General features: G+C 46.8%; 1 protein-coding gene across 1 annotated transcript in view; it reads left to right on the forward strand.

Annotated features, from left to right (window-relative positions):
• The first annotated feature begins 403 nt into the window (after positions 1–403).
• chd7 (chromodomain helicase DNA binding protein 7) overlaps positions 404–23,352 on the forward strand; it is a 57,539-nt gene continuing 34,590 nt past the window's right edge. The window contains exons 1-3 of the mRNA XM_031560285.2: positions 404–647; positions 14,499–16,604; positions 19,844–20,190. Of these exons, the coding sequence (XP_031416145.1) occupies positions 14,703–16,604; positions 19,844–20,190 (2,249 nt within the window). The 5' untranslated portion in view covers positions 404–647; positions 14,499–14,702. The remainder of the gene's footprint in view (positions 648–14,498; positions 16,605–19,843; positions 20,191–23,352) is intronic.

Here is a 23,352-nt window from a genome sequence, read left to right on the forward strand (position 1 = left end):
AAGTTAAAATTCAGCCAACAAAACATTGCAGACGTCAGAGTGACAAATGACCTTGTCATTTTTAGGAGCATTTTGGTTCTAAAACTTACATGTGTAACATCACGGTAAGTTTAGGAATAAAAACGTTGTGTTTCATCAGATGGATAGGCATAGAACGTTTCTTGTGATGGTTTGATGGTTGGACAGCAATAAAAAGTGCAATAGAAGTAGCTTACAGTGTTTTTCTATAACAAATACCAAACATTCCACACTAAATAACTTAGCCAACACCTGACTATCTCAGTCGGAATATAAACAACAACAACATTAACATTACTATTATTAATCATAATAATAATAATAATAATAATAGGCGCACATGCGCCATAGCCCACCAGGGTCATTCACGCGCACGCATGTTTATCTACTAAGCCATGAACGCGCCCCCTGTCTGTGGAAGGTGAGCGAGTGTCTAGTGGAGAGGACGCGAGATCGATCTGATTAAACTCGATTTGAGTGAAATTAACACAAAGGAGACAGCCTGTGTTGGAAAGGACGGCACTCACGACGGGAACTATACTTCGGGGATCTGTTCACACAACAGGATTTTCTTGGACATACTAAAGGAGTTAATTTGCGAAAACCCTAAACTGACCCATAAGGGTAACGTGAGTAACCTTATCGCTAACGTAAACGTAACATTATGCCAATGTCTTCACGTTCTTGTTTGGGTGAACTTGTTAATAGTCGCTGCTTATTCATTTGCCATCTAGCTAACTACTTGGAAGTTATTCGTGTTACACCATATCTGTTCCATATCAACTTAGTATTGAGATGGCTAACGTAATTGATCTTTAAAGTAAAAGTCAAGGTATTTGTCTTTTTAGCTTATTATTTTCTCCATTTGCTCTAGTTTCCTTTCTTATTTTACCACAAATTTTAAACAAAGTAAAATGATGGTGAGGGTTACAAACACTGTATAGTTATGACGACTAACAGTATTTTTTTTTATTTATGGTCGAAGTTAATGTACTCAATCCAACCTGCTCATATGCTATGGCTAAGTAGCTAGCTAGCGGTGGTGCTATTGCATTGTACAGGGCAAAGGAGTCCCGACTAGTTTTCTGAAAGTATCGGCTATAAATATGGTCCCTCGATTCACATGGTAAGGACCCAATGAATGCAGACGTTTTCGTGAAGTAATTTTAAAGGAAAATAAACTTAAGTCGGGAATACTTAGGCTTTGTTAGATATGCCGATACGTTAGCAAGCTAATTGTGTGTTGGTAGAAACACGAGGTGGTTATAGTGTCGAGGTGAGTCATTGGCTGAGCTGAATGAGTTAGTAGAGGGAGATCCCCGACCTTTCGTATTCGTGACTAAATACAACACGAAAGCCGACTGTGCTCAATGAAAAGTTGAATTTTAATGAAAACTATTTTCTCAATTAATAGGGTGATATTTGTGGCAAAAGTAACGGAGTCTGTTTCATTGGGATGTAAAGTAGCTCGTCCGGAGGACAATATCTATAGATAGGGGAAGGTTGCTTGAGGCCAGATGGTCAATCATTTCGGCTAGCTACTTATTTTCGATGTAAATTCTGGAATTACTATCTAAAGAGTAAATAAAGCCCAATAGAAAGGCACAATGGTCGTTTCTGGTGGATTTTACTGTGTAACATTCGTCTTTTAAGCAGCTATTTCTCTGATTGAAAGAAGTGCGCTTCCGACCAAAAACGTGCGCAATGGTAATTAGCTAGTTGGAAGTGCCCCCATTGGTGCTGGCGCTAGAACAGAACGGCACCATCGCCTGCATTGTCTTTCAACTAGCAGCCTGGCTGGTCAACCGCAGTATACGACCCTCGTTATTACTAACAATATCTACTACTTTGGGAAAATGAATTGGAATTAACTTAATCAAGAATGCCTCGTTAGTTTAAATTCAGGTATAACTCTGGCCGATTTTTTTGTTTCATCACGTTTCCGCATTTGTAAAAGTTTATGGTTTTGTTTGTTTAGCAATATTGCACCCGGAAAGTCGGACAAGTTTGCGGTTTCGTATTAAACTACTTAAATACGGTAGGCGAGTTAAAAACACCTGCTGAATACTAGTGTTAGCAGGAAATCGAACGTTGATTCATGGCGATGTACGTTACAGGCCTGTTTTGATCATGTGGTAACCTAACGTTCACTAGCTACTGCGAAGTTGCGAGTTGCCATCGAAATGCTTGGTAAGTTTTTGTTTATTATCTATATATATATATATATAAGTTCAAATATTACAAAATATGCGAGGACGTAAGAACACTTCGGGATTGGGATAGTTCGCAGTTGCAGTGTATTATCTTTTGAGTCACCCCCTCCTATATACACACTCATACACAAGTCTTTAACCTAAGATGGCAGCTTTTAATGTGTGTCGGGACACTGAATGAAGAGATACGAGGCCGGTATGGCGGAGCAGATGTTGGGTTTCATTGTGGCTTTTTGCCTTTAGTTCGCCTGCATTTTGCAGTTATTTAAGCATCAGGTCATATAGCAAGTACCGTATTAACCATATATGTATTAGCAGAGGAGTTGTTTGTTTTTGTTTATTTGTTTTGTTTCCAGGAAAATGTTTGGGTTTGTCGTGTATTTAAACCTTTTGAATTAGCACTCGAACACGTTTCCCTTGTGAAGTACAATACCTCCCTGCGTTCACAGGGCTCCACGAAATCTAAACAAGAAAGTGATCAAATGTTTGTTGTCGGTTAGTTTCCCAGGACTTAAAAGGTGACGGTTCATGAGCATTTCTATTGCCTATATATTGTCTCTGCAGATGGTCTGCAAGCCTAATTGACAATCAGGCAGTTTGAGTTGTTTGATGAAACTGCAGCCTACTGATCCAATGACTGTGTGACTACTTGCTTGTCAAATGTTGGCCTACATCAGATCATGCTTCCTCTGAAAGGCCCCTAATAAACTAGAACAGATCAATTACTAACAGAATTGATCTTAAACCGTGACAATATTCTGTATGTCACATTTTGGCACAGTCAATTATTTTGTTTTGTTTAAAGCTTCATAACATGGAATGATTACTGGGGAAATAATCCAGCTGGCAGTTGGTATTAGATCACACCTTTTCTGCAGAATATGATTGGGAATGTTACAGTGGAAAACCAGTGTTAAGCAGTGCGGAGTTGTACAACAATCTTCAATCAGTGCATTTAGAATACTTCAACCACCTACGTTCATTTTCAGAGCTTCCTCCTAAAGTCGAGGCATAATTAGGCGCTCGAGTGGAGACTGCAAAGAAGGGGACATCTTCTCTTCACCTGTGAATGCAGGGAGAACAGGGTGGCTATTCCACCATTCCTTCAAGAGCACACCAACTCTTTTCATTTCTTTGTAAATTTGTTTTGCGTTAGTTGTGTTTGCCATTGAATAGGCAAGAACTTTTAGCCAGCCCAAATGCATTTAAGTCTTTCACGACAGGCTTGGTGATTGGATCAAACTCATTTCAGATAACCAATCCCCAACCCCCTCCAAGCAAGAAGACTGTATTGGCCTGTTGTGCTGAAAAACAAGCAGGCTCTTTTCTTTTCTCTTCTCTTCTCCTAAGCTTGCCATCACCCTCCCCCACCCTAATGGAATAACACTCTCAAATGAGTGAGGAGCCGCATATCATCTTTACGTTAACTACTGCCCCAACCTGTTGCTTCCTTTTTTGTGTCCTTTTTTGAGAACACACAAAGATAAACAATGGGCTCCCTCCCTCCCATCAGTATTGACTGTAATCAGTCATCATAGAGCAGGAGCATCTGTGCCGTAAACTCTGTGTCTCCACAGCACAGTCACAATCAACCAGTGCCTCTCAAACCACTGGAGCTATTGTGTCAGGAAAACCACTAACTCATTGAAAAAGCCATCCGCTTATTGAAATGTGTCATTTTTCTCCATCCATGTGCCTTTGCCTCCACACAGTGCACAAGCCTGGACATGTGGGAGTGTTCTGATCCACCAGCATGAGACCCTGTTCTCACCGGTGTGGTGGTCCACCCCCCCTCCTCCCCCATTTCTTTTCAACTCTTATTTCATGCTTTTAGGTTGGATGTGTATTAATGAGTTCTTGAATCATAAGCTGTGATTGGGGAGTGGTTGCTCCCTGCAGCGTATGTGTGGCTCCATGTGTGTTCCATTTGGCTCCGTCTACAGCCTGGGTGGTTTGTAATGTAGAATGTCCTTTGAGAACATGGGAATTAGGTACCTTATTTGTCTCTGCGACCTAGTCTTTGCTTCAGATATGTTGGTACAGTAAAACAAAAGTTGTGTCTTCACCCCACTGGTAAAATGTAGCACTTTCAGTTTGTTAATGATTAGTGGTTAGTTAGTGCTAGCTGTTGCTGGTGTGATGAAGTTTTTAATAAATCCCATTACTGGTCCTACTGTCTGAGAGCGTGTGGTTGTATAGGGGGGAAAAATACGTTCTATGTCCTTTCCTAACCACTTTTTCTTGACCTTGATGGAAAACATCAGATCAGATCAAAGAAAGATGTTATGGAGAATCCATGAGGACTTAGCACTGCAATTGTCTATTCCTAAGAGAATCTGACCATTTATGTAGTACTTATTATACTCACTAACTAATTATGTGGCTCTGGATGTTATTGACCTAAGACATGTTTATCATTTGTTGTTGCGCCCTCAAGGAATTGTAGGGTGGCATTATCTCTTTTCAGGATAGTCCTGTGTACCCTATGTAAAAGGACACACAAAAAGAAGCTTTGAAGCACCTTTCTTTCAGCATTTAGAGTATTTGACCAGCTCCTATCATGGCTTCCACTTAGACACTTCTGGGTCATTTCACTGAGTCGGGGACCTCCCTCTCCCTCTCCCTCTCCAGCCCCAGTGTCTCCAGCCCCAGTGTCTGGGAGCGCCTGGGCCTGGGCCTGTGCCACTCCCTGCTCTGGGGAGGAATCGCAGCCCCATGAGGCTTTGACTAATTTGGCCACGGCCATGGCAGACAGGGTGACAGTCATTTGAAGTGACTTTATTATTTTAATTTTTGCGGGTTAAACTTAAACATTTCTGATGAGCATAGCCTCAATTGTGTCAAGGTACCGTTCACCCACCATCACAAGGACACATGTTTTCAGACACACATTTTGGTGAGCTACTAGGGAGGGAGAAATCCCATCCATTAGCAAGGCAGCCACGCGTAAAGCAAGCAGATCCCCACACAAACTGAATGAGCGGACAGCAGCCCCTCCCCCCCCCCCCCCGCCAGCCCGCCCGCCGCCTCCTCTCCCCTATGTCCCTCACATCCTGTGAGTGTTTCACTCATTCTGACCATACAGCGTGAACACACAGGCCTTGTCTACAGCGAGGAGCACATATCTAAATAATAATGGTGGTGGTGTGTGTTTGTGACGGCCTTTCTTTTGAGTGCCTCCACCCCCTTGACTGCCTGATGGGTGGTGATGGTTCACCTCCATTTTGAGCGATCAGTCCCAGTACCACAGGTGGCCTTGTGCTCTCTGCTCTTCTCTGCTCTTCTCTTTCTGCACTGTAAGGAGCTCTCTGTGCCATGGGGACATGGGAAGGGATCGCTTAATCAGTGACTGGCAAAGTGCACTCGAAAGGAGTCATGAAGTGTTAATGATGGCAATCTTCCTCACTTGGTGGGTCTTCTCTCTCTCTTTTTCCCTTCCTTCATCATCATCCTCCTTTCCCCTCAGGTCTTTTTTTCTGCTGTGTAGTCACAATGTCCTTCTCTCTTGGCACGGCCACATTGGTTTGGTTTCAGCAGAAAACAATGTGCACGCACAGATGGTCCTGCAGACCGGACCGGTTCCCCCTGCTTTTTGGGAGAGTGTGATTTATGGGCGGTGTGCTAATGGTTTATTGTTGACAGCATTATGAGCAAAAATAATGTCTAGCTTATTGTTCTGGGTAAATGAAAATAACCTAGTGGTGTGAGGTTGTATTCCACTTTCACTGTTAGAAATATTATTTCTTTAAAACCTAATGATTGTAGATATTTGTAGTAAATGATGCCGTCTAATGAGATTCAGATAGAATCCTCCAGAACTATATTCTGTTAGCAGGAGGTAAACTCAAGCCAAACCATCTCCCACTTCTTTTCATTGAGAGAAGTCAGTCAGACTCCATCTAATGTCTTATCACATTACTCCAGCCATGATTGCATTGCACCTTTAAAGTGTCCCCAAAGCAAACATTTCAATGTGCTATATCATTGATCAGATTAAAGGTGTAGTGTGTAGGATTTATGGGATCTATTAGCAGGAATGGAATATAGTATTCATAATTATGTTTGACGGGTTAGGTGTATAAATCACCTGTTACTACAAATCGTTGTGCTAACTATCTACATAGGGAGAGTGGTTGTCTAATATGGATCCCGCCATGTTGCGTTGTCCATTCTGGGCGACTATAGAAACATGGCAACACTGGCTCTGGAGAGCATTTCTCTTTTTGACGTTGAAGTGGCAGCTTGATTGGGTGGAGCCGGTTAGAAGAGGAATCATTGTTTGCTGGCCAACCATTTTGTGTTGTGAAAAAGTTGAGAACCCAAATTTATAAATCTAAGGTAACCTCATCACTTGACATTATGGCTGCTGGATGCTGTCGTAGAATGGCTTTACTCCGTGTGTTTCATCACTTTGCTTTCAAGTGGAATGAAATGTAAATGAAGCTGTGTTCTAGTTTATATGAGCAGCAAGTGTTTTATGGATAAACTCAGTCGAGACAGTGTTTTGGTTTGTCCATTGGGGCTACTGTAGAAACATAGCAGTACCGCATGGTGGACTACATAGGAAGCAGGTCTTCATTCCAAGCTCACGAAAACCAACCCAACAAATCGTTTTCTGCAGATAATTCTACACTAATGAAACCATATTTCTGAATACTATATACTAGGGATGCACGATACCACTTTTTTACAAACCGATACGAGTACGAGTATTTTTATTTGTGTACTTGCCGATACCGAGTACCGATACCGATACTTCTTAGATTTGGTCTCCATGAAAGTGCAATTAATTTGGAGGCAGATTTTATTTTATCCTCTGCAGATTATGTCAAGCCTATAGTACAAAATTAACAGAAGGCTATCCCAAGCCAAAAAATAAACAGAGCTTTCTGGTTTTAACACACAAAAAAAGCCTTCAAACAGACAATATCATCACATTAGACAAAATGCAAATATAACCAGATAAAGGCAATTCAATTTGCTGCATAGTTAACAACACAGTCTGCTTAACAAAAAGTGAACAGAACTATTACTGGATTAGCACGAGCACATTTCAGTTACAAAAGGATCAGAAGAATCTCCTGCTCAAGTACACAAACAATCACTTAACCTATGTGGCACAGTCTTTCTCTCTACCTCTCTCTCTGTGTGTGCGTGCGCGTGCGAGTTTTTTTCTTTTGCAAGACGTCAGTTAAGATTGGTTGCTTCGGTCTTGCGCCACTAGCATCAGTGAACTCTGTGTACTTAGCACTATGGTGCGTCTTCAGATGTTTAATCAAATTGCTTGTGTTAAACAGAGTACTTTACTGTCCGCCCCTCGACACCGTAGCAGTGCAGATCTTACACTGTGCCTTACTCCTGTCGTCGTCATTTATCTTAAAATGAGCCCAAATCGCCGTTAAGGCAGCACAACGGAATTGCTAATCGCTAACAAGATGCTAGCAGCTAAATTTAGCGAAACCTGTATACTGAAATACTTTGACACTATGACAAACTTTCCTAACACAGTCAAACATCAAGCAAATGCAACACAAGACGGCAAATAAGCTACTTACTAGTCTGGCAGAGAATGGTAGGACAGGTAGGACAATAAATCACATTTTGTGTCAGCATAGCCCGGCCAGTTTGATGCAGTGAAATACTGATGAGTGGTATCGGTGCTTGGTATCGGCAATTCAACAACGAGTACGAGTATTTTAACGAAGTATCGGCACCGATACCCATACTGGTATCGGTGCATCCCTACTATATACTAATAGATGCCACTAAAAACAAGTGGGTCCAGGATAGCGGTGTAGAGGTTTCCATGACATTTGGGAAGACTGTTTTCTGCTGATCAATAAGTGGCTTTCCTATGCACGTGTAAATTCCTCAGTGTGTGCTCGTAGGGTTGCTTTTACAAGGGGAAGTCGAGTAGGAACAGAAAACTGTCTGGTGAAAATGATTTACCTTCCAGGAAAATGCGTATCGGGTGTATGAAGGTATGGTGGGCAAGGGTACGTGTAGGCCGAAGGCTCTGGTTGGGTCGGGTTGATAGACTACAGCAGCATCACACGGGGACTAGGGAATGGGTTCCAAAGATTCCTCTACGCAAGCTGTGGTGTCACCTACAGCAAAAAATACATTTTCTTTACGTTACTTTTTGTTGGGCTGCCTGTCAGCGGGATAACGCAAAAACTACTGTTCCGGATTTTTCTGTAATTTATTTGTATTATTTGTTTAATGAAACCTGGTGGAAAGGGTTTAACATGGACCAAAGAAGAACCTGTTCAATGTTGGTGCGGATCTGACACGTGGGTCGTCTCAACGAAATCAGTTTGACTTTCGTTAACATTACGAGATACAGCATTCTATCTCTATTCTGCTAGCCTTCTTCTAATATGCAAAAAATATACTGTGTAGTGCTATTCTATATTGCATTATATTGCAGTTTTTTCCCCTCAAGGAGAGAAGGCGTGTATCCTACCATGTGGTGGTATTTCACCTCATTCCCCTTTTGTCTTCTGCATTTCCATTTCCATTATGCAACAATTGGTCGTTTTTGCTACTGAGCGCCCCCTAGAGGTGCGGCGTGTAGTTCACTTGTACACCACTGTCGTACAGTGGTACATGTGTATTTGTTGACCAGCTGAAAGATGTGGTTCCTTGGTTTCTTCCTCGCGTCTACCATGATGTCTGACTAAAGGGTGACATTTGGAGGGTTTCTTGGTTAGTGACATTCGTCTTGAAATGTTACTTGTGACCAAAAGTAATCAGTGTATTCAAGACCAGCTCCCTACATAGTGAACGTAATAAATATCCTCCTATAGAGGCTAGTGAGAAGAGAGGAAATCATGCCAGAAGTTGTGCTTAAGGAACGCTCGCCATGTTCTATTGGTTTCCTCTGCCGCAGGGAACATGGGAGTTTCTTGAGGAGTTTCTTGAGGGCCATTCCACAGTACATTTATTGCAGGCTTCCACTGGGGGAACCCAGAGGCCTCCAGCACCCACAGGCCTCCAGCACCCAGAGGCCAGCAGAGCCCCTGAAGAAAACACACAAAGATGAGCAAACATTAGGAAGATGCGTAATGATATTTATAATTGTTGCAGTAAAAAACAGATTGGACCCACAAGATCTAAAAACAGGGCCCAGTTTCAATAAGCCTTCAGTTATAAATATATGTTTATTATTTGCTTTCTCAAATATATCTTTTCTACATTGAAATGGTATTTTTATTTATTTGGGCTAGTCATAGTTCATTGTGGCCAACCAAAATCAGAAGAATGCCTGGCTGCAGGGCCTACTAGGGATTTAGAACATGTGCAAGCCTTGGATACATATAACATCGCTAATCTGTCACATGCTAACCACAAATGACAAGAAAATACGTTACTCAGGAAATATAACTACAGTAATTAACTAAACGTTTGACTTTTCTAACAGAATTATGAACTCTAACACAAGGTTTCAACAAGCATCCCTGTAGACCCCAAGTACTGCTACTCCAACTACTAGTAGCTAAGTGGAAGCTCACGTGATCGCACTGCTCCAGCCAACGCTTGGGACTGCGCTAGACTATATGCATCTGCCATATGTCACTTTCCTTTTGTGATTGACACATGAGAACCGTGAAGACTCTGCTTTTACCATTTCAAAATAGGCGATACTGTTCATATATTTTTCTACAAAAGTCATTAAAGTTCTATGGGAACTCCCAACACACTGCGACCCATTCAGAATGAGGCCACAACCCGCCAGTTGAGAAACACTCTTCTAGTCTACAGGAGGGATGGCAACAACAATTAAAGTTGCTTTGTTTGGACGAATGAAAAAGCCCCATTCAGGGAGATGATTCTGGGTGCTATGAAAGCAGGTTTAACAGGTACCCTCATAAGCGCTCTTGCCTGACTTATATCAGAGAACCTGATCAGTGGTAGCAGTAGGGCAGACATCAGACATCATCCAGTTGGAAGTGTGAGGGTGTCTCACTGCAATAGGCTTCAACTCTGTGACCATACAGCACCATTTGGACCTGATTGAAGTGAAATGGAACACAGTGGGATGATCAGTGTTTTAGGGGGTCTCAGTTGCACCATGTTGTCTAGAGGAGACACATTTTATGAGGATTTCTTGGAACAAATTTGACCTATTTAGCCAAAAACATCTGTGCTACTCAATTTACTCCTAATAATCCTGCATCTTGGTCAGTGTTGGTTTGTGGTAGTCATGGTAATAACCTCCTGTGTCACACTACCTTGATACCATTAACAGCAGACTTGGCAAACCAGTACCTGATGCACTGTGTTGTAGTCTGTATGTGGCTCTATAAGAGCTGTAGTCTGTATGTGGCTCTATAAGAGCTGTAGTCTGTATGTGGGTATATAAGAGCTGTAGTCTGTATGTGGGTATATAAGAGCTGTAGTCTGTATGTGGGTATATAAGAGCTGTAGTCTGTATGTGGGTATATAAGAGCTGTAGTCTGTATGTGGGTATATAAGAGCTGTAGTCTGTATGTGGGTCTATAAGAGCTGTAGTCTGTATGTGGGTCTATAAGAGCTGTAGTCTGTATGTGGGTCTATAAGAGCTGTAGTCTGTATGTGTGTCTATAAGAGCTGTAATGTGTATGTGGGTCTATAAGATCTCTGATGTGCTGTAGTGTGTATGGGTCTATAAGATCTCTGATGCACTGTGCTGTAGTGTGTATGTGGGTCTATAAGAGCTGTAATGTGCTGTAGTGTGTATGTGGGTCTATAAGATCTCTGATGCACTGTGCTGTAGTGTGTATGTGGGTCTATAAGAGCTGTAATGTGCTGTAGTGTGTATGTGGGTCTATAAGATCTCTGATGCACTGTGCTGTAGTCTGTATGTGGGTCTATAAGAGCTGTAATGTGTTAATGTGGGTCTATAAGAGCTGTAGTGTGTATGTGGGTCTATAAGAGCTGTAATGTGTTAATGTGCTGGTGTGTCAGTGATCACTTGTGCTCATAGGTAAAGGGGCAGGTAGTGTAGGGAGACCACGTTGGGGACGCCAGGGATGGAGATGCCTTGGGGATCCTCTACACACTTTCTGTGCCCACCAGCAGCACTACTACAGATTTCTCCCTCAGCCTTTCCTCAGTCCTCAGTCATTCTCTCCTCTTGCTCTGCCTCTTTCTATGCAGGCCACAACCCCTCCTGTGGGCGGTGCCGACTAGCTTGGCGTTTTGCCACATCTGTCACTCTGTGGAGAGAATTAGGTGAACGGTCAGGCCTTGGCAGCTTAGACACCAAATCTGATCACAGGGATTCAAATTTGCGGCTTTTGGCTGGGCTGTTGCACAGACGCCGCCCTCCTAATGCTCTCCTCCTCCTCCTCCTGTGACCTTGCTCTGTGTGCTCTTGCAGAGGAGCAGGAGCAGGCAGCGTGCCTCGGACAGCTGGGGAACAGGCCTCTCTGATTTATGGTTTGGTCTGCTGGAGAAAGCTTCGAGGGAACCCTCTCCTTCCTGGCTCCTCTTTCTCTCGCTCACCTGTAATTGCTGAATCATTCTTTCTCTCTGAAATTTTCAAGTGAGAAAAGAATCCTCTGGGTCTTGAGTTGTAGACCTTTCTCATACTTTCTTAAGTGGGATCACATTGACCAGCGCTAGTAGCAGTAAAAGCAGTAGCCTGTCTCTCTTGTTTGCTATGGTTTGGCAGCGGAGCGCTCGACATCGCTAGTGTTGCGCTAGTCACGTAGGAGCTGAGCGCTGATTGAAGTTGAACTTGATTTAACTTCCAGAGCTAGCGTGATGCTCAATGATGATCAATGTCACTTTAATGCATCCTAGGAGCGTTTCAGGCACTAGGACCATTCAAAGGCGTACAATTCTTTATGGGGCAGGATGTGTCTTTCCGTTGTACAAAAATGTATACTTTACGTCACTTAGCAACGAGAGGGAACTTTAAACTAATAGAGATATTATGGTCTGAGTGTTGTGTAGCGTGTTGACACGGCCACTTAGTTATTTTCAGTGTGGTCCCGTCTTACTGTAACTTCCCATTCCAGATACACATTCACTAAAATTGCTTGAAGTTTGGGTTCCAATGGTTGGGCACACGTGTGTGCGTGCGTGCGTGCGTGCGTGCGTGCGTGCGTGCGTGCGTGCGTGCGTGCGTGCGGTCTTTAAATGGGCCATGCTCATTTGGCATCCAAGAGGACTGGAAATGTTGAACTTCACATCAGAAATATGGAATCTGGTTGTGCACACAAGATACGGAATTGTAAATGTTAAGACATTCTGTGAGGTTTTGAGACCCCTTGCAAATGACCGATCTCATTTCTCATAAGTCATCATCACAGTGCCATTAGTGTGTCCCTGGGCAGCCAGCTAAAGCATGCTTACTTCTGCAAGTGTGTACTGTTAAAAGGCGCTAAACATAAGCATTGAACCGTTTTTCTTTTGGTAATATCCATACATATCCATGTTAAGAATAGGAGTAGTTACTATGGGTGACTGGTCCCAGTACTGCAGGTTTTAATAAAGTATCTATCTATCTATCTATCTGGTCCCAGACCTGTAGGTTTTAATAAAGTATCCATCTATCTATCTATCTATCTGGTCCCAGACCTGTAGGTTTTAATAAAGTATCCATCTATCTATCTATCTATCTGGTCCCAGTACTGTAGGTTCCCAGGTACCTGTGAGGTCTCCTGTCAGGTACCCTAACATTTACAAATCCTGTCCTCAATGTATTCCACTTCACCATATTTAAATCAAATATGCCATGATGGCTTTATCAAATGTGTTCTTCCTTCGTCTGTGGCCATCAATTGTGTGAAAGCAATCCCTCCTGATTTATTTTTCCTTTTAAGATCTGGAAAGTTGAGAGTTTTAGTTGGCTCTTAAGAAGGATCTGTTTGAACTTTTAGAATGAGTGTTGAGCAGTGCAAGGTAAAATGGCTGCTGTGGAAGCTTAATGGGAGATTTGTGTGTGTGTGTGTGTGTGTGTGTGTGTGTGTGTGTGTGTGTGTGTGTGTGTGTGTGTGTGTGTGTGTGTGTGTGTGTGTGTGTGTGTGTGTGTGTGTGTGTGTGTGGATGGTTTAAACAGCCATGTCCAGGGCCCTCAGATGAGAGGGGGAGGTTTGGGGGAGGGGTTGGTGCTTGTGTTGAAGTAAGTTAAGGCGACGCATTCCTCACCCCCCCCCCCCCCCCTCTTCCCCACTCCACATGCGCACTCTCTGGCCCCCCCCCCCCCCCCTCTTCCCCACTCCACATGCGCACTCTCTGGCCCCCCCCCCCCCGTGGCCCTCCCCCGTGGCCCCCCCCCCCCGTGGCCCTCCCCACACACCCAAGAGGAGGTGGATGAGGCGTGGTTAGTGAGTTAGTGAGTTGGCTGTCTGACTGAGGCCCAACCCCCAGCCAGGCCTGCTTTATCTCACATCTCCATAATTCCCCTGGCTCAGCTCATCTGATTACACCTCTCGGGAGGGACAGGTTAGAGGCGCCTGGCTCACAGATTCAGTGCCATACTCCCAGATCTCACACACACACACACACATCCGCATCGTCACAAACAAACACACTGCTATAGCCAAATAATGAATTAAAGTGCCTTTTCTTTCACTCTCTTACACACACACACACACACACACACACACACGTATGTGTACTTGTGGTCCCCACACACACATATACTTCCATTTTCTTCGGCAGGTGGGCAGCCTTCTTGTGTTCCCACATCTGCCTGGCTGGGTCGGCGGCAGCTGCTGCTGTTTAACTAGAAGCGCTTGTGTTGGCCTCCTCTGTGTTCCCATAGCCTTTGTTCTCTCCCCGTCCGTCCAACAGCCCAGCTGTAAAGAATGAATGAATGAATGAGCCTGGGCTGGGTGCTTGTGTGTGTGTGTGTGTGTGTGTGTGTGTGTGTGTGTGTGTGTGTGTGTGTGTGTGTGTGTGTGTGTGTGTGTGTGTGTGTGTGTGTGTGTGTGTGTGTGTGTGTGTGTGTGCTGAGAGGAACCCTTTTGTTTGACCTTAAAAAAAGAAGAGTGTGCTGTGGGGTGGGGGAGGGGAATTAAAGTTGGGCTCAGGCTTGTTTGCTGTCCCTCCACTTTTGTGTGTGTATGAGTGTTTCCTGTGTGAGTGTTGTCTGTGTGTGTTGTCTGTGAGTTGTCTGTGTGCGTGTGTGTGTGAAGGCACTTTAGTTTTTTCCATTGTAATGTACTCCGGGCACAGACATAATGATATGAAGACTATGGCTAGAAAGGGTGAATTTCCCAACCTCCTGAATCTGTCTGCTAATGGTTTTTGTTTTTCTTCATCTCTCTGCAGGTCCTGTGCCCTGACTTTATCTTCCACTTCACTGAGTGAATTAAGGAAATATGGAGTGACATGTTGCAGATTGGTTAGCGGATTAGCGGCTTTGAGGACACCCACCTCTTCTGCGTGAGCACACCACGTCATCCCTCACGTCCCTCCTCCCGTCTCTGAGGCTTGGCTCCGGTGCCGTGCTGCTAGGGGGGACCTGGCCCCACCATGACAGACCCCAGTATGATGAGCCTGTTTGGGGACGACGGGAATCTGTTCTCAGACGAGCTGGAGGGTCTGGGGGACTGTGGCTACCCGCCGCAGGCCCAACAAGCCAACCCTATGGGCCCGGCCATGGGTCACGATCATCAGCAGGCTTATGGGCCACTCGCCTCCAACATCCACATGCCCTCGCAGGCCGTTCCTGGCCAACCTAAGCTGGGACCCCCTCCTCCAGGCCACCACTACGAGCATTTCAGCCAATATGAGCAGCAGCAACAACAGAGCGCCCGCATGCTAGCCAACGGCCCCGTCAACGGCATGGCCTCCCCTCAGCAGTCCCGCTACCACGCCGCTGGCACAGGAGGACCGGCACCACCCGGGCACCATGGCTATCCTGGCCCACAGGGTGACGCCCGCGCCCAGGCTTTTAGTGACGGGGGTGGTGGCGCTGCCTGGGGTCCCCCGCCGCAAGTGGTGCAGGTGCCCGAGCAACAGGGCCGCCCCCCATTCCAGTCGCAGCAGCAGCAGCAGCAGCAACCAACCCAGACTCAACACGGAGCCTCGGGCCCCCAAGGCCACGGGGGTCATCAGATGGGCCCCTACATGGGTCACAGTGACTACACAATGCCTGCACCACATGGCCAAACGCAGACTCCTCCTCCCCGGATGAACCACTTTCCCCAGAGCCTGCCGCAGGAGCCCAGTCATTTCATGGGCCACGTTGGCCTCCAACCCCCCCCTGGGGCCCCTCCCATGAGGCACCCCGCACAGCAGCCTCAGAGGCACCCACAGGCCCCCCAGCAGTTCCTCCACCGACCCAACCAGGCTGGGCATCGGCCTGACACTGTACCCAGCGCTCATAACGCCCAGTACCCACCCAGTCCCTCGAGACAGCAGCAGCCCCCACAGCAGCAGCAGCAGGTGATCGCTGGAAGAGCCCTCCCCAGCATGGGCTACAACATGCACACCCAGCCTGTGACTCCAAACACTGGAACCAGCTCAGGACAGTACCCTCCCTACCCTCCGTACGGCAACCTTAATCAGGGATTAGCCAACCCTTCAGGGATGAGTCCTAGCATGAGCCTTAACACCAGCAGCAGCAGCTACACCAGCCAGGGTGGCCCCCCACCCCAGCAGCCCAGATACCCGCCTACTGGCGGGCCCCCCCAGGGACCAATGCACCAGCACCAGCAGCAGCAGCAGCAGCAGCCTGCGCTCCACCAGATGAACCAAATGAACGCTCAGGCTATGCACCCGGGCCAGAACTCTACTGCTGCCCAGCAGAAGCAGCAGCAGCAGCAGCAGCATCTGCCTCCACCTCAGGGATCGTACGGGTCGCCCCCCTCCATGTCACCCATGAGGAACTTGAGCACTCCTGCTGGCACCCCCCCTCCCCCTCAGCACAGTCGCCCTCCCAGTGCAGGCCTGGTCCCAGACATGGTTGCTGCCGCCGGCGGTTACCCTGGTGTTGTTCCTCAGAGTGCTGCAGGCAACATGCCTCTGCCCCAGAGGGTCCAGCAGATGCCCCACGCCCACCCCCACCCCCACCCCCAGCAGCAGCAGCTCCCCGCACAGGTGTTCAACTCTCTGTCGCCCAACCACAGAGCCCAGGGCCGAACCCCCAACCCTAGCCACGAGCTGCCTCCACAGCAGGGCCCACCCGACCAGAGACTGCACCCTCAGCAGCCCCAGCGAGCGGGGCCACAGCTGCAGTCACCTTCGATGCCTTTCCAGCAGATGCAGCAGCAGGTGTGCCCCCCTTCTGCTGCCCTGCCCCTGCCCCTGCCCCTGCCCCCGCCCCAACAGACACACCTGGCTGCCATCCATCAGAAGTCTCCTCCTTCACAGCAGCCTTGGGCGCCACCACACCAGTCAACTCCACCCAGCCAGAAAGTGCCTCTTATGCAGGTGGGTGCTCATGCAAGATCAGTCGCAGACGTGGATCTCAACACCACCCACATACTCGTGTGTGTGTGTGTGTGTGTGTGTGTGTGTGTGTGTGTGGTGGGAGCTGAGTGCTGAGTGTTTGTGTAGGACGGATTGAAGCGTTTCCCAGGCTGTGTGCAGTTGTTTAGAGTGTGGGGGTGGGGTGCTTTTTTTACAGCTGTTTGTTTCCTATTTAGCGCGTATCCTGGCCCTCCCTAAGATCCAGGCGCCACAGTGCTAATCTTCTAACCCTCCCCTCCCCCCTCTCCCTGCCCCCCCCCCGCTCTCTGAAGGGGAAATACTCCCTTCCTGCTCTAAGCATATCTCTCCTCCTCTGTCTGCTCCCCTTCCGTCCTCTCTCTCCACCCTCTCTCGCTCTCTCGCTCTCACCCTCTGCTCTCTCCACCCTCTCTCTCTCACCCTCTGCTCTCTCTGCTCGCTCTCTCTCTCGCTCTCTCTCTCGCTCTCTCTCTCTCTCTCTCTCTCCACCCTCTCTCTCTCTCTGCTCTCTCTCTCTCTCGCTCTCTCCACCCTCTCTCTCTCTCTCTGCTCTCTCTCTCTCTCCACCCTCTCTCTCTCTCTTGCTCTCTCGCTCACTCGCTCTCTCCACCCTCTGCTCTCCTTTTCTCACTGCCATTTCCCTCTCCCCTGTCTCTCCATTCCCCCCTTCTCTCTTGTGCTCTGTCGTATGCTCCCTCTCTCCCTCCCTCCCTCGCTGTCTGTCTCTGTCTGTCTGTCTGTCTGTCTCCTCGGACTCATGCGTGAGTTAATGGTGTAGAGCAGGATGTGTCCTGTAGGGAGGAGATGGGTGGGGTGTGTGTGGAGTCAGAGTGTGTGTGTGTGTGTGTGTGTGTGTGTGTGTGTGTGTGTGTGTGTGTGTGTGGAGTCAGTGGTAGTGTGTGTGTGTGTGTGTGTGTGTGTGTGTGTGTGGAGTCAGTGGTAGTGTGTGTGTGTGTGTGTGTGTGTGTGTGTGTGTGTGTGTGTGTGTGGAGTCAGTGGTAGTGTGTGTGTGTGTGTGCACACGCATGTCACGTGCTTCTGATGCCATTGGGTTGTTTTGTACTGGTCGCCTCTTTCTCTGGTGACCCATTCTGGTACAATGGTGGCTCTTATTCCTGCGAGCACATTCAACACACACACACACACACACACACACACACAGGGGGGTTTGGCCTCCGCGTCCGTGTCCACCATATCTGTGTGTCATTACTTCCACTAGGACCTCCTTGTCAGTAACGCTCCCTCACTATGCGCTTCAAAACTCCTAACGGTCGCTGGCTGACATGAAGATTATTAGATTGATTTGGATTTAGAGCTATATAGCAAAAGGCCTAGGTATTGTGGAACTAAATACGGCAACAGCTGATCTTGTGCTGATTCCTTTAGCTCAACTGAAGCCATAACCTTAAGGCTCGATCGGGAATCACACATTTTTCCCCCCTTAATTTACAATTGGTCAGGTAGGATGATTTTAAAATAGCCTCCCTGTGCTTCTTGTGGTGTGCCTGTGTAGATTCACCTATCTCGTGTTCATTCAGAGCAGCAGAACATACACACACACACACACACACACACACACACACACTACTACTACTGACTCCACACACACACTACTACTGACTCCACACACACACTACTACTGACTCCACACACACACAAGCGTCTTCAGGCCTGGCCTCGCTTCACTAGCGGTATCTGAGGTAGATTCTACTGAAAATTTTCATCAGTAAAAGTGATCTAGCGCTTTGATCAAATCATGCCACTGTTCACCTAACACCTGAAGTGCTCAGAACACAGAAGGAAAAGAAGTTGAGTGTGGTGTTTGGAAAGAGACGGGTTCTCCTTAAAGGGAGTATTTGGCCTAGATCATGAGCCCTGTGCCCCATCAGCCCCCCCATCCCCCTCTCCTCTCCTCTCCATCCCCCTCTCCTCTCCTCTCCTCTCCATCCCCCTCTCCTCTCCTCCCCTCCCCTCCTGTGTCACCCAGAGATGAAACCTTATATCAAGCGTATTGTATTCTGCTCTGCTGCTGCTCGCTCTCTCAAATTAGTGATGCAGAGAGCATGTGTGATAGGCCCCATTGTCATTCATGCCATTGATTATTGGGGAGGCTTGGCACGAGAGCAGACATGTATCCATTAAAGCACCCATCCCTTCCCATCCCATCCCTTCCCACCAGCTCCACTGCTCCAGCTGCTGTGATGGCTCAACCATTCTGGGTGTGTGACCTTGCCATTGTTTGGCCATGCACACCGCATGCACTCCGCTTCTTGCTGTGTGTTTACAGGAAATGTGCATTTTACCGCTAGACTGATGTTTTCTCTTCTGTTGCTCATCAAGTGCATCATGTAAAAGGAAAGGCACGCACGCTTCCACTCTTTCTGATTTCACACCTTCAGTGTCCTTGACAGGGTTCTGGGGTGGTGATGATGATGATGATGTTAAAGAGTTGGAGCATATTGCTGTAAACGTGCTGATCTAAAGGTCCCCCCGCAGTACTCCCTTTTAAAGTGTAGATCTCATTCCTTGGTGTCATGGTGATGCCTCAGGCCCCTCTGCTCCTGGGGTCCCGTGGGCCGCCCCTGGGCTTCCTGTCCTGTTCAAGGAAGGGGGGATGAATGGGTGGGAGGAACATGGAGTGTGTGTGGAACATGGAGTGTGTGTGGTGCATGGAGTGTGTGTGGAACATGGAGTGTGTGTGGTGCATGGAGTGTGTGTGGTGCATGGAGTGTGTGTGGAACATGGAGTGTGTGTGGTGCATGGAGTGTGTGTGGTGCATGGAGTGTGTGTGGTGCATGGAGTGTGTGTGGTGCATGGAGTGTGTGTGGTGCATGGAGTGTGTGTGGTGCATGGAGTGTGTGTGGTGCATGGAGTGTGTGTGGAACATGGAGTGTGTGTGGTGCATGGAGTGTGTGTGGTGCATGGAGTGTGTGTGGTGCATGGAGTGTGTGTGGAACATGGAGTGTGTGTGGTACGGCGGAGAGGAAAGGGCTTTTCTACAGGGCTGTGTGTCAGAGCACAGTGGGAGTAGTAGTCTTTCTGCTATATGTGTGCTTGATCTTGGGTATTTCTCTCCATATGTAGGTGTGTGACACAAGCCTGTAGTCAGAGGATCATTTGGCCTGTTAACCAGAGAGCCATAACAGAGAGTTCCAATAGTAATGTATGCAGTTGTCTGCGCCGTCCTCTTATGTTTCTTGCTGTCTCTGTTTCCCTGGTAGCATTCCCCATCAGAGCCTCCAGTGGAGGTGACCACACCCAGCGGGCCCCCCACCTCGGCCTGCGGCCCCAGCGGCCCCAGCCCTCAACCAGCCAACTGTGACCAGCAGCAGATGGAGGGCAACCAGAAGCCAAAAAAGAAAAAGAAGAAGAAAGCCAAGGTGAGCGAGGTGGAGGACGGTGTGCAGGCAGACCCCGAGGCTGTGGTGGTGACCCCCCCTGCACAGAAGAAGAGCAAGAAGAAACCAAAGGAGAAGGAGCCCAAGACTCCCAAGACCCCCAAAACACCCAAAGAGAAGAGGCCCAAGGGCACCAGCACCCCGAAAGCCAAGAGCTCCAAGAAGCCCAGGTATGGAGCTTTGCTCTAGTCAATGTAGCCGTGGGCCTGTTTACAAAGGATATACGCAGTTGTCCTGAAATCAAGAAAGTTGTTGGCAGTTTAATTTATGTAGTTTCCCCTTCAGGAATTTTCATAATCACAAGCTAGACGTTTTTAAATTTCAGCAAATGGTTAATTAGAATGTATTATCAATAACAGGCTAGCCATCAAGTCTTACAACGATAAAATGTCTAGATGTTCCCAGACACTCTTGATTTTTATTTACTTGATTAGTTTATCTTGATTTGTCAGTTAAATGTAGGCCATTTTGGAGATGGAGCTGGAATGCATATTGAAAGGCACATAGTGTTTTTTTTTGGTCTTGTGATAAAAAGATAAACACACCTGTTTTCACCAGCCTTCCAAGCTGTTTACCATACAGATTGTGGTCCAGGCCAGAAATGCTGTGAAAATGGTTTTCAGCACAACATTGCCAAAGATATTGCCAAAATACATTGGTAGCCAGCATTCTATCTTTTATCAGGACCAGCTGTGCTGTGGTTAGCAAGTTAGCCGGCAGCACCTTAGTGAGATTGTTTGAACTTGGAAAGAACTGCCAAACTAGATTTCCCAAACTCATTGTACATGGTGAGAGATAACCCAGCACAACATTGAGAATGTTTGAGAACAGAGAAATGTCCTAAGATTGATCAGAAATATCATGTAGATTTAGATCCTGTTGGAAATGACACTGAAGTGGCTGCTGTTGAATGGGTTAGGTGAAGAAGGTCTGTCAGTCACTCCTGGGTTTTAATGGCACAATACTCAAATTATGTTAAGAAGGCTAATTCATCTTTAGTAAACCCTTTTATGTTAAGAAGGCTAATTCATCTTTAGTAAACCATTTTATGTTAAAAAGGCTAATTCATCTTTAGTAAACCCTTTTGCCCGCATGTTTTTTGCAGTGGGTAAACTGTTGCTGTTTAAAGAAGCAGAACAAGCGGATTTGATGATGGTTTAGAAATGGTCCGAATGAAAGGACTTTCTTCAGAAACGCATGAAGCTATTATTGTTTTAAGATCTTAACTAAAGAGGTGCTGCTGTGCTTGACGCCACCTCTCAAGCAAAGTAGAGGGATCTGATGATCTGGGGGGGACTTTGGTGCTGGGAAAGTATGTAGAACGTTATACCTCCACTTTAGCCCAGCTCCATCACCTTGCCATCACCATGCCTTCCCCTGTGAAGAGCCCTTGAATGGAGCCAGGTTCATCCCACACCCAGACACTGACACAAAGCATCCCTCCACATCAACACCTCTTTAGGGAGCTCAGTTATTTTAAGAAGAATTCATTATTTTTGGATGGATACAAATTCGATGGATAAAAATGAGTCCTCCTGGAGAATGTGTCTGGGCGATTCCAAACATTTGTGTGTGTGTGTGTGTGTGTGTGTGTGTGTGTGTGTGTGTGTGTGTGTGTGTGTGTGTGACCCCTATAGAAAGATTCTAGAGACCACTGAATGCAGCGAGACACCAACCAGAGGCACTTCCAGTGAACACTAAGCTACCCTGCTTTTGTGCCAGTCTCCATATTCACTGTTAAGACGACAGTCACATGATCACTCAGTGTTTCCTGCCCAACACGGCTGTGGATGGAGCACCATTGTGTGCGTGATGGAGGCCCTTGTGGTCATGTGTTTTTGCGCTTCATCGAGCTGGAGCTATGTTTCATCGTATGTAGTACGCTTTCTACCCCGTTTGGTGTTCTCGAGCGCACCTCAGGGTACCCCAAGCATGCTCTTAAACAAAGCCCTTTTAGACAGAAATGCTCAATATTGTTTGGCTGTATTTAAAGGTAAACTACTTGGCCATAATTCACGGGCATTGCTCATTTAAAATTAAAAAAATCGCAGAGTGCAATTTGATGTGAACTCGCCATTCTTTTTCAGAATGTTTTTTTGTTGCTCATTTAAAGTGTCTAACAGAGACTATTGAGAAGTATGAAATGATGAGGTTGATGTAGGCCTTTGCCTTCTCCCTTCCTCCTTTTTTCCCTTTTCCCTCCCTCTGTGGCTGAAGTAACATGATCTTCCTAAGGAATGTGTCACCCCCCCCCCCCCCCAACACACACACACACACACACACACACACACACACACACACACACACTTGCTTTATGCTCTTTCCCTCCCAGTCTTCCACCTCGTCGGTTGCTCCTCTGCTGTCCTCTCTTCCAGAGGAAGAGGGCAGGGCCATAGTGCTGAGCTGTGTGTGTGTGTGTGTGTGTGTGTGTGTTGCATCTGCATCTGCAATGCCCACAGCTCTGGGTCATCGGAGGGGGAGGGGTGACTGTGGAGTTGGGGGTGGGGTCTTGCAATTCAAAATGGCAGCTAATGGCAGTGCGCTCACAATGCTGGTTCAACAATCAGATGAGTTCAGTTTGGCAGAAGGAGTTGCATATATGTATGTATGCTCGCTGTTGATCGATGAAGGGTGCTGGCTGGCCAACTTGCCTACTGGAAGGTTCTTTTCATACATGCCCAAACTACTGGCTTGTGATTGGCTAAAACATAGTTTGTTCCCTTCCCTTCAGGTTTGAGTGAAGTTGTGTTGGACTTTGTGTTTCTCAGTCCCCTACTCCTGACCTTGCCAGTGTGTGTACATGTTGTTGTGTAGAGACAGCAGGCCAAAGTGTGTGTACATGTTGTTGTGTTACAGACAGCAGGCCAAAGTGTGTGTACATGTTGTGTTACAGACAGCAGGCCAAAGTGTGTGTACATGTTGTTGTTGTGTTACAGACAGCAGGCCAAAGTGTGTGTACATGTTGTTGTGTTACAGACAGCAGGCCAAAGTGTGTGTACATGTTGTGTTACAGACAGCAGGCCAAAGTGTGTGTACATGTTGTGTAGAGACAGCAGGCCAAAGTGTGTGTGTACATGTTATGGACAGACAGCAGGCCAAAGTGTGTGTACATGTTCTGGACAGACAGCAGGCCAAAGTGTGTGTCCCATCTGACACTGATCTGTTTGTTTCATGACCGTGTGAACAGCACGCAGCGTCGGAAATACACGAGGGCAAAGGGCAAAACTGCCCCTAAGAAATATAATTTTGCCCCTGATATCACTAGGAGAGGGGCAAAAAATGCCCCCATAATTTCCTCTAATAATAATTTAATGAACTTGTCAAAAACATCG

This window comes from Clupea harengus, chromosome 22 (assembly GCF_900700415.2).
Source record: "Clupea harengus chromosome 22, Ch_v2.0.2, whole genome shotgun sequence".
Taxonomy (NCBI): Eukaryota; Metazoa; Chordata; class Actinopteri; order Clupeiformes; family Clupeidae; genus Clupea; species Clupea harengus.